This window comes from Solanum stenotomum, chromosome 1 (assembly GCF_019186545.1).
Source record: "Solanum stenotomum isolate F172 chromosome 1, ASM1918654v1, whole genome shotgun sequence".
Taxonomy (NCBI): Eukaryota; Viridiplantae; Streptophyta; class Magnoliopsida; order Solanales; family Solanaceae; genus Solanum; species Solanum stenotomum.
Genome location: NC_064282.1, coordinates 7,477,518 through 7,492,087, shown reverse-complemented (window position 1 = coordinate 7,492,087; position 14,570 = coordinate 7,477,518). Strand labels below are relative to the sequence as shown.

General features: G+C 39.2%; 3 protein-coding genes across 3 annotated transcripts; all 3 read left to right on the top strand.

Annotated features, from left to right (window-relative positions):
- The first annotated feature begins 1,074 nt into the window (after window positions 1–1,074).
- On the top strand, window positions 1,075–10,304 carry LOC125873748 (protein RETICULATA-RELATED 1, chloroplastic-like). The gene is made up of 8 exons (XM_049554613.1): window positions 1,075–1,652; window positions 5,964–6,128; window positions 6,223–6,315; window positions 6,404–6,519; window positions 8,235–8,333; window positions 8,506–8,811; window positions 8,937–9,101; window positions 9,513–10,304. The coding sequence occupies exons 1-8, from the start codon at window positions 1,305–1,307 to the stop codon at window positions 9,793–9,795; spliced, it is 1,575 nt and encodes a 524-aa protein (XP_049410570.1). The 5' UTR covers window positions 1,075–1,304; the 3' UTR covers window positions 9,796–10,304.
- A 1,086-nt stretch (window positions 10,305–11,390) lies between these two features.
- Window positions 11,391–12,607, top strand: LOC125873818 (elongation of fatty acids protein 3-like). The gene has a single exon (XM_049554668.1). The coding sequence runs from the start codon at window positions 11,518–11,520 to the stop codon at window positions 12,343–12,345; it is 828 nt and encodes a 275-aa protein (XP_049410625.1). The 5' UTR covers window positions 11,391–11,517; the 3' UTR covers window positions 12,346–12,607.
- A 273-nt stretch (window positions 12,608–12,880) lies between these two features.
- LOC125873813 (pathogenesis-related thaumatin-like protein 3.5) lies at window positions 12,881–14,392 on the top strand. Its single transcript, XM_049554663.1, has 3 exons — window positions 12,881–13,016; window positions 13,240–13,900; window positions 14,101–14,392. Exons 1-3 carry the CDS (start codon window positions 12,956–12,958, stop codon window positions 14,243–14,245), a joined length of 867 nt encoding a protein of 288 aa, XP_049410620.1. The 5' UTR covers window positions 12,881–12,955; the 3' UTR covers window positions 14,246–14,392.
- Window positions 14,393–14,570: the final 178 nt, after the last annotated feature.

Genomic DNA, 14,570 nt, shown 5'->3' with positions numbered 1-14,570 from the left:
GAGATTCTTTTTCTCTGCGGTTTCCTTAATACTTCATGACTTCTCCTGCCAAAAGTAAAGTATAAAGAGTTAAGACAAACGTATTGACAACAGTAAATGGTGTTTTAAGTTCAAACTTTAATACATGAATCTTTGACAAAGGCAACTCCATACTCGAGACCTCTTGATTAAGAATGAAAGAGCACTTACCCACTGCAATCCTTGGTTAGAGAAATCAACTTTATTTATATTCCTTGTATATGGAATATGCTAGCTCATAATTTAGCTAAGTTTTCTCTTTTACTTTTATATAGAATTTCTTAAGTCTAATTTCCCAAGTTGATTATAAATGATGTTCTAATGTCTTACCGACCTTTAAGTCATATTTTGAGGTAATATAATGTGACTGTTTACAGAAAAAAAATTGTATAAATAAAAAAGAAAGTCCTATGTACAACTTGAAGATAGATTTTTCATATCTTTCAAGATTCACCCAACACTATATTAAAGAAACCAAATTAAGTAAGTTCAGTTTTTCTAAAAAAATAAAACCTGATTCTTGAACCTTTTTCATACTCATATTACGAGGTACTACAATAAAAAAAATTCAAGAGAAAGATGGAATTGTTCACCGTATATGACTCACATTGAGATTAGACTTATTTTTTTTGGTTTCCCGCCAGGTGTTTGGTATCCACAATAAAATCCAACTAAATTTGGATTCGAGCCGGAAACTCAAACTCGAGACCTCTTGATTAAGAATGAAGGAGTACTTACCACCCCACCACAACCCTTATTGGTAATTGGACTTGTTTCACTAGATTGAATTGATACTAGAAATACTTTTATTGGATATATTTCATTAGACCGTGTTTGGATGGTTGTTACGTATTATTTCATAATGTATTGTATTACACTACGTTATCTTAATAAATATAATATTTAAATAAATTACATTATTACATAATGTCACACATCAATAATTTAAAAACGGACTAAAAATAAGGCAAACAAATTGAAAATAAGCCTTGCCACATCAATTTTGAGAGATGGGAGTAGTTATTAACAAGTGATTTAGTAGAGCATTTTTGAGTTAGTGGGTTTAGAGGAAAAAGCAAGTGGCAGCTCTGGATTGGGTTTGTCTTTACCTATTTCTCCTTCATCTTCTTCTAAACCTCAACTCCTCTCTCAACCTTTCCTTCTTTCTTCTTCAACTTCTGCAACATCTACTCCCACTTTCCATTCCTCCATTACCCCCCATGAAAATCTATCCATAAAGTTTCATTCTTTCTATCCAAAACGCCCCAAAAAAAGAAAAATCAAGAATGTCTCTACCAGTATTCCAAACAGCACAAATCAAGCCTATCAATACCCAAATCATTCCTTACTCAAAACCCTTGTTTCCCCCTTTGCTCTGTCGCCCAATTAGAGTCTATAAAGTTTGTAAAATCAAGGCTACAGCGTCGCCGGCGGTCGATGGAGACCCAGTTTCTGGTTTGGAGCGTTGCTTTCAAGGGTCACCTGCGCTTGATCATCCGGCGTCTTCGTCGTCTTCTACGGTCATGTTTGCGCCGGTGATGAAGGGGGGAAAATATGGTGCGCTTGGTTCGGTTACTTTGGAAAAAGGGAAGCTTGATATGTCATCGAAGCAGCAGACCAGCTCTACTCCCGAGGTTAGTTCTTGTTTTCCTTTACTCTGGAAAACTTGAAGCGCTTTCTTCAATAGCTTCCTAGGTAATTGAATGGAACAGTCTCAGAATTATCTCCTTGTGGTGTATTTATGCTAATACTCAAATATTTGATCATAGTTCTTGCTGATTGCTAATGATAGTTGAGAAGGCTCTTTCTAAGAAATAAGACTTACAGTTAAGAGGCAGTGAGGTTCTTTTGAAGTAGAAGTTAATCTAAAAATGTACAAGTATTTGAAATTTAGGAAGTTCCAGAGTTTTTCAGATTCCTCAACTAGCTTGGTTATGAGGCTTAGTTGATTGATTGGTATAGAGTTTTAGGAATTGCCTGCCTGGTCTCAGGCTCCTCATTTGTCATTTTCTTTATTCTTGGTAGGAGCAATCTTTTTGGCTTGACTAAGAAGTCTTATGCCCTCCGAGTCGCACGGCGTTTTAACTGAAAGAACTATTGGTTGAGGAAAAGGAACCCCCAGCGACCAAGCACTCCCGCCCCTAAAAGCGGAGACCGAAGAACCGCCAGGTTGTCGAGGACACGTCTGAAGAGGAGGCGGGCGCCCTCTAAGTTGACCACCCTACCCACTAATGGACTATGAGGGGGGGGAAGGCGAACGGGAACCGACCGAAAACCCGAACCGCTTGACTGACCCCTTCATAGTCCATTCATTAAGGTTGGGGATGGCTGGAACCAATCAGAAGTGCAAATCGCGCAAGTGAAGCCGGGAAACGGACCGCAGCGCAATGACTAGGACTCGTGTCGGAGGAGTTTTGAGTGTGAGCTAACACTTATGCAGCGGCAAGGACCCGCAACTCTCGAAGGGGCCACCAACCGCCCGAATCACTGTAGCAAACCCTCTCTGTACTCAATGGAGCATTCTGTCCCACGCTTCATACCTCCTCTTTCTTCTTAAGGTAAGATAAAGGGCCAGGCATGGTGGAATAAAGCAGTTAGTTAGATTAGGGAAGTTGCTTCAAAGGTGTTAGGGGTATCAAGGGGTAAATTTGGAGGCCATAAAGGAGATTGGTGGTGGAATGGGGAAGTCCAAGGCAAAGTGGAAGCAAAGAAGGCTGCATACACAAAGTTGGTGGAGTGCGTAGACGAGGAAGAGAAGCGGACGCTTAAGTAAGTTTATAAGACGACAAAGACAGAAGCTAAGTTAGCAGTTACGAAGGCTAAGACGGCGGCTTTCGAACGCTTGTATGTCGAGCTGGGGGACAAAGGTGGGGATAAGAAATTGTATAGGCTCGCAAAAGCAAGAGAGAGGAAGGCTCGCGACTTGGACCAAGTGAAGTGTATCAAGGATGAGGAAGGCAAAGTATTGGTGGATGAGACCTCCATCAAGCAAAGATGGTGAAGATACTTTCACAAACTTTTAAATGAAAAAGGGGGCGGAGACATTGTGTTGGGTGATTTGGCGCACTCTGAAAGACTTCGGGACTTTGGGTACTGTAGGTGTTTTAGGATCGAGGAGGTTATACGTGCTATTAGTAGGATGAGCAGGGGAAGAGCAACCGGACCTGATGAGATTCCGGTGGATTTTTGGAAGAGCACGGACAAAGCAGGTATAGAGTTGTTAACTGGGCTGTTTAATGTTATTTTTAAGACAACAAAGATGCCTGATGAATGGAGGTGGAGTACAATGGTTCCGTTGTATAAAAACAAGGGTGATATCCAGAACTGTAACAACTACAGGGGTATCAAATTGCTAAGCCATACTATGAAGATTTGGGAGAGAGTGGTGGAGATGAGGATGACAAAAGGGGTGTCCATTTCTGAGAATCAGTTTGGATTCANGGGATAAGAAATTGTATAGGCTCGCAAAAGCAAGAGAGAGGAAGGCTCGCGACTTGGACCAAGTGAAGTGTATCAAGGATGAGAAAGGCAAAGTATTGGTGGATGAGACCTCCATCAAGCAAAGATGGTGAAGATACTTTCACAAACTTTTAAATGAAAAAGGGGGCGGAGACATTGTGTTGGGTGATTTGGCGCACTCTGAAAGACTTCGGGACTTTGGGTACTGTAGGTGTTTTAGGATCGAGGAGGTTATACGTGCTATTAGTAGGATGAGCAGGGGAAGAGCGACCGGACCTGATGAGATTCCGGTGGATTTTTGGAAGAGCACGGACAAAGCGGGTATAGAGTTGTTAACTGGGCTGTTTAATGTTATTTTTAAGACAACAAAGATGCCTGATGAATGGAGGTGGAGTACAATGGTTCCGTTGTATAAAAACAAGGGTGATATCCAGAACTGTAACAACTACAGGGGTATCAAATTGCTAAGCCATACTATGAAGATTTGGGAGAGAGTGGTGGAGATGAGGATGACAAGAGGGGTGTCCATTTCTGAGAATCATTTTGGATTCATGCCGGGACGATCGACTACCGAAGCCATTCATCTTATGCGAAGACTGGTAGAAAAATATAGAGAAAGGAAGAGAGACCTACATATGGTGTTTATTGACCTTGAAAAGGCCTATGACAAAGTACCAAGGAATGTCCTCTGGAGGTACTTGGAGGCTAAAGGTGACCCGATGATTTATATTAGGGCGATAAAGGACATGTACGGTGGAGCCAAGACTTGGGTTAGAACGGTTGGAGGTGACTCGGAACATTTCCCAGTTGAGATGGGGTTGCACCAAGGATCAGTCCTTAGCCGTTTTCTATTTGCTTTGGTGATGGATGAGTTGACGCGGTCTATTTAGGAGAAGGTCCCATGGTGTATGTTATTTGCGGATGACATAGTACTGATTGATGAGACGCGGGACAGAGTTAATGCGAGGTTGGAGGTGTGGAGACAAACGCTGGAGTCCAAAAGGTTCAGGTTGAGTAGGACTAAAACAGAATATTTGGGGTGCAAATTCAGTGATGCGTTGGATGAGGCAGATGTGGAAGTGAGACTTGCCACACAGATCATTCCTAAGAAAGAAAGTTTTAAGTATCTTGGGTCTGTAATCCAAGGAAGTGGCGACATCGACGATGATGTCATACATCGCATTGGGGTTGCTTGGATGAAATAGAGGCTTGCCTCTGGAGTCTTGTGTGATAAGAAAATTTCACCTAGACTTAAAGGTAAGTTCTATAGAGTGGTAGTTAGACCAGCCTTGTTGTATGGAGCAGAGTGTTGGCCAGTCAAGAACTCACATGTTCAAAAAATGCATGTTGCGGAGATGAGGATGTTTAGATGGATCTGTGGGCACACTAGGAGCGATAAGATTAGGAATGAGGTTATCCGGGAGAAGGTGAGAGTGGCCTCTGTGGTGGACAAGCTGAGGGAAGCGAGACTGAGATGGTTTGGACCTGTGAAGAGACAGTGCGCAGACGCCCCAGTGAGGAGGTGTGAGGGACTAGGTGTAGAGGGTACGCGGAGGGGTAGAGGTAGGCCTAAGAAGTATTGGGGAGAGGTGATTAGACAGGACTTGGCTCAGCTTCACATTACCGAGGACATGACTCTAAATAGGAAGGAGTGGAGGTCGCGTATTAAGGTTGAAGGTTAGTAGGGTTAGCGTGTTGTCTTTCCTTGCGAGGGTATGGGTTGTTAGCGTTTGTAGTAGTCCTAGCCTTGCACTTGCAGTTCTTGTCTGTGATACCTATAGCTTTATGTTGTTTACTGCGTTTCACTTCTCACATTATTTTATTGATGTTATTGTCTCCTTTGTTGATTATATACTATCTTTCTTATTGGATGTTATGTTTTATATACTGTTTTCCTCTCTTTTTACTTGGATTTGATGTACTTGAGCTGAGGGTCTTTCGGAAACAGCCTCTCTACCTCCACGAGGTAGTGGCAAGGACTGCGTACACTCTACCCTCCCCAGACCCCACCTAGTGGGATTTCACTGGGTATGTTGTTGTTGTTGTTGTTGTTGGAGCAAGAAGAAGGTTTTTTCTACTAGTAAGGCGTTCCCGTTGCTATTTACAATCGACTGACAAAGGTCTGACCAACTATGACAAACCTCAAACACTTAAATGCTAAGTGTTAAACTGAGTCTGGTATCACTAAAGTGACAATATGTGTCCGAGAATACATAGTTCTGAAGTTGCTTACGAGATTTGAGATGTGCATATGCGTCTTTACAAAGGTATCTTGTTGCTATTTATTCTGTTTTTAGTATCTTTCCTTTTCAATGAAGGAAAAGTTGGAAAAAAAAAGTTGAATGCACCTTTTAGTTCGGCATATATGATGTGAAATGGTGCTTCTGCTACTATATAAGATATTTACATTCTAACCTTGTGGCTTGTGTGACTATTTAGTAAACACTTTTTCAAGCAAATTTGCTTATAATTTCGCCACATCACAGCTTTCAACTGGCGGAGGAGGTGGAAATATGGGGAAAAATCTAAATCATGGTGGTGGTGATGGAGGTGATGATGATGGTGATGATGACGATTACTTTGATGATTTCGATGATGGTGATGAAGGAGATGAGGGTGGGCTCTTTAGGAGACGAATGCTACTGCAGGAAGTAAGAGGCCTCTGCATGTGGAAAATTGCTTCTGCTTAATTATGGATTTGTTCAAACAGTGTCATGTTACTCACAATTTTTCCATGTTACCCAGTTGTTTGATCGTAAATTTGTTGATGCCGTGCTGAATGAGTGGCAGAAGACGATGCTGGATTTACCACCTGGACTTCGGCAAGCCTATGAAATGGTAAATTGCGCTATGCAGTTGTCTCAAACTTGTCTCGTTTGGTCGGGTTATTTCTATGTCTGACTTTAATTTCTGCCTTTTCATCCAGGGATTAGTCAGTTCTGCTCAATTGGTGAACTTTCTTGCTTACAATGCTAGGCCTACCGTTGCTAGATTTATTTCTCGGTTACTTCCTCAAGGATTATCCAGGGCGTTCAACGGCAGGTAATGTAGCACCCTTACAGTACTCTAAACTCCTCACAGGGAAAATTTTTTGGACAAAAATCTGTCTGCTGGATATACAGTATGTAGTGGCATGTCAGAAATATCATTTGCTGAGCAGGGTAGTTATTCTGTCTGTTTAAATTAATTTCCTGTTGTTCTTATAAAGTAAAAAATTAAGATCTTCTTTTAGTATCTTGCATCTTCAATTTCAAATACGTTTCTTAGCATTGCAGTCACTACTTCAAATCATTATTGTGTTAGCTTCACAGACATTTTTGAGCACTCATCTTCCTAGGCTTGTTCAAGATCATGAAAGTATTTTTTTTTTAGTGAAACAGAGCGGTTTTTACTCATTAGCCCCACACATTCCATCAAAACAGCTGCACCGCAATAATAACTAAGAACGCAAAGCTGGAAAGGGAATTTCTTCTTCCATACTTCTGCAGCCATAATTGGTTTTATTATGGAGCTATTTTGAAATGAGATGAGTTGGCAGCATTATCATCACTTTTGAGTTTTTGGGGTTTGATATGCTGCAGAAGTAGGAACAGTCTTGTTTTATCTTTCAAAAACTTGTAGGATATTGATAGTGCCAATTTTCCATGAATTCAAATCACACCACCAAACCCTATAAAATATAAAACTCTTCAGAATGAAAGTTGCTCCAGCTATAGCTTCCCACAAAGTTGAAAGCTTGTATTAATATTTTTACCGTTGATAAATAGAACAAAAATTGAAAAGGAAAAAGAAGACTGGAAAAATTGGTTGGTGGTTGAATTCGATTGTTTCTAATTTCTTTGGGTACCATAATTGGCAAAAAGGAAAAAGGAAAATGAAACCATTTGTTTGAAGGGATGATGTGTCGCTAGATGCCTCACATCCCTTGCCCCAAAAGAAACAAGAGTCGGATTTCCAAGTTGCCGTATAATACCAAAAGACATCTATACCCTCACCTCTATAACATTATCTCGTTATTATTATCTCAATTTTCGAAACAGATAAGGTAACCTCAGTCTCAGCTGCTCCATCATCCCCATTGTTGCCAGTGTTCGGCGGCTAAAATGGGAACTCTCTACTCTGCCATTGACTACTGGCTCGTCAATCATTCACCTATTTAAAGCCTTGTTATGGGCACTCATCTTCCAAGACTTGTCACGCTTGTTCAAGATCATGAAAGAATTATTATTTATTACTCATTAGGCCCAAACATTCATTGGAACAGCTACACTGCAATAACAACTAAGAATGCAAAGCTGAAAAAGGAAATTTCTTTTTCCATACTTCTGCGGCCAAAATGTGGTAATGTTATGGGTTTTATATTTTGAAATGAGATGAGTTTGCAGCATTGATCATTTACTTTTAGTTTTTGGGTTTGATCTGCTGCTGGAAGGAGCAGCAGTCTTGTTGTATCCTTCAAAAACTTTGAGGGAATTGACAGCGCCGATTTTCCATGAAGATCAAATCACACCAGCAGAACATATAAGATATAAAACTCTGCAGGATGAACATTGCTCTGGCTATATCAGCCCCAAAGTTGAAAGCTTTGTAAATCCATGGGGCAGTTTGACACCTTAGTCTATGTCATCTAAGCTTTTCAAATTTTTGTTGTCAATTGTTTTGCTGTCTAACTAATGTATTTTAGTATTCAGTTTTTTACCGCATATTGAAGTGGCATTTCCAGTTGCCTTAATTTTTCTGGATTCTCTCTGTGACAGGAAGATTGCAGATCCAGCTTTTTTGAACAAGCTGCTTCTGGATCAGGCACTTACAATTGGTTGCTCAGTGTGGTGGGAGGTCAAAAATCGTAAAGAAAGGTATGTTCGTTATTATCTTTTTTAATTTTCTTTTTTTTTTTTTTGGGTGGGGTGGGGTTGGCTTTCTTCCACACTTTTTGCATCCTTACTCTGTTCATAAATGTTAATTGTTGGTAAACCACAATATAAGAGGATTGACTTAACGCACGTGTTCTGTTTTACTTTGATCTAGGATTAAGCAGGAGTGGGATCTTGCTCTTCTTAACGTCCTAACTGCAACAGCTTGCAATGCTGCTGTGTTTTGGACGCTTGCTCCTTGTCAATCCTATGGGAATACTTTCCGCTATGATTTGCAGAACACATTACAGAAGCTGCCGAACAATATCTTTGAAAAGAGTTACCCTTTAAGAGAATTTGATTTGCAGAAGAGAATTCATTCCTTTTTCTATAAGGCTGCAGAGTTGTGTATGATTGGCCTCAGTGCAGGAGCTGTGCAGGGGGCTCTTTCAAATCTTCTTGCCAGTAAAAAGGAGGGAAGGTCAGCATTTTTTGGCTTATTGACCATTTATTTATACAGTTGGGCTTTTGTTTGGATCTAATTTTTCAGGTAAGGGAAATGTAAGGTATGTCCATTACTGATGGCTTCTGTTTACCATTCACTAGGTTATCAGTGTCTATCCCATCTGTGAGTAGTAATGCACTCGGATATGGGGCCTTCCTTGGTGTATATGCAAACCTGCGTTATCAGCTGTTGAATGGATTTGACAGAGCTGTTTTTAACTACTTTGATGTTATTGGGGTGGCTCTCGTCTTCAGCACTGCCATGAGGTATTTAGCTGCATAGTAGATGCTTAGCTGCACGGTAGTTTACTCAGGCAAATTAGTTTGTTTTTTGTCGGTTTCAATTTCCTTTCCTCTTTTACTACTATCGGTAAAAGTTTGTTATGTTTTCCTATTTCTGTTATTACTCGCTCTCCTGTCAGGTTTATAGTATCTTTTGAATTCTTCGGCTTCAGTACTTTATGACTGCACAGGTTTTCATATTTTTTGTGGGTCTGTAAGAACACTTTTTATCTTTATAGAAGAATTTTACCACCTGTATCCCAGGATTAGGTGAAATTATATGCAATTTCTTTGATTGGAGGTTGGGAAATATTATGCAATATCATTGATCTAGTAATCATACTGGTGTTTATTGATTTGATCTTTCCCAGTTCTCTAATATTTCATTGTATGCAGAGCGTTAAATGTTCAAGTAGGAGAGACATCAAGATTAGCTTGGCTTGGTGTGGAGGTGGATCCACTGGCTCATTCAGATGATGTCTTGAAGGCATACAGTAGGCCTACTGAAGGAGGGGTTGAGCAGTCATCTTCAAAATGGTTCATATCCAAGAATTCCATTGTTTCCGGGCTCGGGCTTTTGGGTATCAAACAAGGTCAGAGTGGCTCAACTACAGAGGGTGAAACATCAGCTCCTAAGGCTCGAAGAAAAAGAATAGTCAGGAAAAAGGTAGCAAGTTGAGCCTAGGTAGTTGATAACAGTACTGTATACTGCTCAATTTTTCCAAACCCAATTGGATGAGGAGTTTTGGTCTAAAGCACCAATTGCCAAGTAAAGAAAGCTGAGATGCAGGTTTGAATTATGATCATTGGATCCACTACATCAGGAGGTGATTTTACTTGGGACGCTGCGGAAGCTGCTTCTGGGTTTTTCTTCTCATTCCTTACTGGATTTTAGTAAAATGAGTATAAAGATCTAAATATTTTGGTTTGCAGTGGCTAGGTGGTAGGTACATTGCTAATCAATCTTGTTATCTTCATATGCTTATAGTTTCATGGCTACACTCTTTATCTTTTAACTGTTCTTTTTAGCATTCTATGAGGATTTACTTTTATTGTTGAGCAGGGATCACCTTGCCTGAGTAGTGATCTAGGGGATAAAAACTTAGGTCATTTTCACATTTTCTGTTTATGCTTTTCCTATTCCAACCATGTACAATTTCCACAGCAGGAGTGAATTGGTAACTCTATGTTCAGGCAGCTTTCTATTTTCATAAAAGTTGCAACTGGTTTGCATGTTTTGGCAAGAAGTTGGTATGTATTGTTATTATTCTGTTTAATATTCAAATGCACAGCCTTCATTTTTTTTCCACCAATGAATGTGAGCCTTCTGTTTCCTTCTCTTTTTAGTATAACTATTCTAAATTCAATGATAGCATATCTAGTGTAATTTCATAAATAAAGTATGAGGAGTGTAAATTGTACATAAACTTTACCCATATCTTGGGAGGTAAAAATTTATTTTCGATAGATTTTCTGCTCGAATCATCATAGTACCTAGTTTTATCATGTTACAAGTTACTCCCTCCGTCCCTATTTACTTGTCCATATTTCCTCTTTTAGATGTCCCTATTTACTTGTCCATTTTGACAAATCAAGAAAGGACAAAAAAAAATTTCCTATTATACCCTCATTTAAACTTCTTGAAAATTTAAACTTTCCCCAACATTGATTAGTTATCTTGAATAAATTTATTTTGGAATCATAATTAATAAGGGCAAAATTGTAACTTCACTATGCTAATCATTGTTGTTTTAATATGTGTGTCATTTCTAAAGTGGACAACTAAATAGGGACGGAGGGAGTAATGTGTATTATAAAAAGAGATAGCAATCCAATTAACCTCTTTCTTTAATACTTTTATTTATCATAATTTAAGTAAAAAATTTATATAAGATAGAAAATAAATATTGATCTTAAAGTCTAAAATATTGTGAATAATATTTTGCCACTTTTACTTATTTATTACTCCCTCAGTTTACTTATTTCTAAAATAAATTTTCATTTTTGTTTGTCACTTTTGACATATAAAAAAAAAATAAAAAGAATTTCATGTTTTAACCTCACTATTAAATACTTATTTTTCAAGACACCATTTAAATGAGATAGGTTGGTAAAATATTTATATCAATAATTATTTTCTTAATGAATGTATTAAATTAAATTGTGATAATAAAAATTAGCGGAGAGAGTAACATTTTAAAGAACCTTAGTCAATTTAAAGTAATATAGGTTAGGTACTATAAAAGTGACCAAATAATAAAAAGCATCTATCCGAAGGGATGACGTGTTTCAATAGATGCCAAGTCAAATTTCGGAGTTGACCAATCTCTTTCTTATCATCTCACTTTTATCAAACAGATAAAAGATAAACCTCCATTGTCGCCGGCGTACGGAGTCAGAAATGGAAACTCTCTACTCCGCCGTTGAATACTGGCTCGTCAATCATCCAATCATCACCAATTTCGAATGGAATCAAACCTCCACATTCGGTTCTTCGCTTCTTTTCCTCGCTCTCACTGTCCTCACTTACCTCACTCTCACTTTCTCTTTCCACTATTTCCCTCTTCTCCCCACACTCTCCCCCGCCTCCCTCCGCTTCATCTCCGCCGTCCACAACCTCTTCCTCTTCATTCTCTCACTAATCATGGCCGTCGGATGCTCCCTCTCCGCCTTCCACCAAATGCCCCAAAATGATTGGACTTGGGTCATTTGCTTCCCGGCTAATCAGACTCCCCCACGTGGACCCGTATTCTTCTGGGCTTACATCTTCTATTTCTCCAAGATTGTTGAATTTCTAGACACCCTTTTCATAATTCTCAGTGGGTCTAGATCTAGACGGCTGTCGTTCCTCCATGTGTACCACCACGCCGTGGTGGTAGTCATGTGTTATTTGTGGCTTTCTTCGTCCCAGACTCTGTTTCCGGTGGCGCTTGTTACCAATGCTTCTGTTCATGTGCTAATGTACGCTTATTACTTCCTGTGTACCTTGGGATTTCGTCCATGGTGGAAGAGATTGGTAACGAACTGTCAGATTGTACAATTCGTCTTCAGTTTCCTGATTTCGGGTTTGATGCTGTATTATCACTTTACCGGGTCGGGTTGCTCCGGGATCCATGGATGGTGCTTCAATGCAGTTTTCAATGCTTCCCTTTTGGCACTCTTCCTTGATTTTCATTCCAAAAATTATGCAAAGAAGAGGAAAGATGTAAACAAGAATAAGCTGTCATGATTGCCCAATGCACTAATCTATTGCTGAATAATTTGACATCACTTGATACATACATACTGGCTTTCGTTCGGATTAAAAGAGTAAAACGCTTCTTTCTTTATTCCCTAAACTCGAATCAACATCGAAGGATCATAAACTACTTATTCATTTCAGAGTAGTTGAATTTGTTTGTAACATTATTTTGTTGAATGAATGGAAATAGATTTAGCAAAATTCACCTTTTTGTTTATTGCTTTATTTATTATATATTTTTAATGGGTATCAGCTTACTTCTCTCGTAATACATTGTATAAATAAAGAAAATTTAGCCATCACGATTCTTACACACTTTTATTATTTTTTATATTAATAATCTTGGATATAAAAGCATATAAATAGTACAAGAGACAATTGTAAGGAACACATAAGTGGGAAAAAATGGTCGGAGGTAAGGAATCATCTGATTTAAGGAAGAAGAAAGGAAGCCTTATTCCTCTAATGTTCACTCTCTTCTGCACGTATTCTTCTCTAACTTGAAATACATATATGTATATATAAATACTCACTTGTCTTTCACTTCTTTTTAACTCACAATTTCACAATTACTACTACTTAGTAGTGTTGCATATTCATGGCTTCTCACTTCACTTCATCTTTCAATGTTTGGTTTCTCTTGTTTGCTATTGCCTTAGGTATAACACAATATACTCTCTCTCTCCTTCTTTCGCTCGCTTTCTAATAAGATAGAAAGAAGTTAGCGAGGTAGCTCACCAAGTGAGCTCCTCAACCCTTCACCACATAGATAGAAGGATTCAATATCGTATTTATTTTCTCTCCTGAATTATGTATATTTGATACTGTAATTTTTTTTGAATCTTTTTTTTTTCCGGATATTGACACAATTTAGTGTGACAGGGGTAAAATTGTCCGAGTGTACAAATATTACCATTATAAACTACTGCGTAGAGACAGTATGGCCTGGAATTACACCCAAGAACAATTTCAGTGGAGATGGTTATGAGCTGAAACAAGGCCAGTCTGCCGTCTTTACCGCCCCGGCAGGGTGGAGCGGCCGTATATGGGGTCGAACCGGGTGTGACTTTGACAAGAATGACAACGGCACGTGCCAGACCGGTAGGTGTGGGACCGGCTTAAAATGTCGTGAACCGGGTCAGCCTCCAGCTTCAATTGCCGAATTTACCCTTGGAGATACTGATTTTTATGATGTTAGCCTTGTGGATGGGTTCAACTTGCCTATAGTAGTAAAACCTGTAAATGGCAAAGGAAACTGCAGTTCTGTTGGATGTGACAGTGATCTCAGACCAAATTGCCCTTCTGAGCTAGCTCTCAAGTCGGACGGCAAGACAATCGCCTGCCGGAGTGCATGTAACGTCTTTGACACCGATGAATATTGCTGCAGGGGTACATTTAGTAGTCCAGTTTCATGTTTGCCTACAAACTATTCAAGGATTTTCAAGACAGCATGCCCTGTGGCTTATAGCTTTGCCTTTGATGACCCAACAAGTATCATCACTTGCTCTTCTACTGACTATGTTGTGTCATTTTGTTCTTCAAGGTAAACAATTCTAATCCTTCTCAATTGCACAATTTTGCACGCACTCTGACTATTCCACCAGCACAAGTATAGGATAACTGTGTCCATCAAGACTTGAACAAATCGAAGAAATCACCGAGAATTTTTTGCCCTTGTTTGGTTTTAGACTACACACTTGGATGTTCTTTTGCTGATTTAAGATTCTCTGTGTTGGATAACAGGAACCAGAACCAGACACAGTGCACAAATCATGGCAAGAATGTGACTTGTAATGGAGCATATGGATTGAAGTCACTCTTTAAAACAAGACATTTACTGATGGTTGGATTGACAACAGTGATAAGTCTTGGAGGATTGATGTTTTGACAGAAATAGTACAGATTCTCATCTTTTTGAGCACCTGTTGGCAACTACATTTACTTTTCCCATTCATATAGGATTTTTATTGCATTTCCTTGTCTTTTGAAATTTTGTTCACTAGTGTGAAAACATCAAAATTTGGCCATTGACCCAAAGTGCATAAGCTTCTAATTCTCAGCAAAACTGTATGTCTGGGATACTGTTTATGCTTTGAAAGTGATAAAATTCCAGCAACCCCCCACACCACCACCACCACCACCACAAAGAAAAAGGAAGAAGAAAAGAGTAATGAGATCACAGGAAAGAAGTGGCTTCTATGGTAACAACTTCT

Coding starts and splice junctions, on each gene's coding strand:
- LOC125873748 (XM_049554613.1), top strand. CDS start 1,305: ATGTCTCTACCAGTATTCCAAACAGCACAAATCAAGCCTATCAATACC. Junction 6,520..8,234: donor TCCAGGGCGTTCAACGGCAG/GTAATGTAGCAC, acceptor TCTCTGTGACAG/GAAGATTGCAGATCCAGCTT. Junction 8,812..8,936: donor GCCAGTAAAAAGGAGGGAAG/GTCAGCATTTTT, acceptor ACCATTCACTAG/GTTATCAGTGTCTATCCCAT.
- LOC125873818 (XM_049554668.1), top strand. CDS start 11,518: ATGGAAACTCTCTACTCCGCCGTTGAATACTGGCTCGTCAATCATCCA.
- LOC125873813 (XM_049554663.1), top strand. CDS start 12,956: ATGGCTTCTCACTTCACTTCATCTTTCAATGTTTGGTTTCTCTTGTTT. Junction 13,017..13,239: donor CTTGTTTGCTATTGCCTTAG/GTATAACACAAT, acceptor TTAGTGTGACAG/GGGTAAAATTGTCCGAGTGT. Junction 13,901..14,100: donor GTGTCATTTTGTTCTTCAAG/GTAAACAATTCT, acceptor GTTGGATAACAG/GAACCAGAACCAGACACAGT.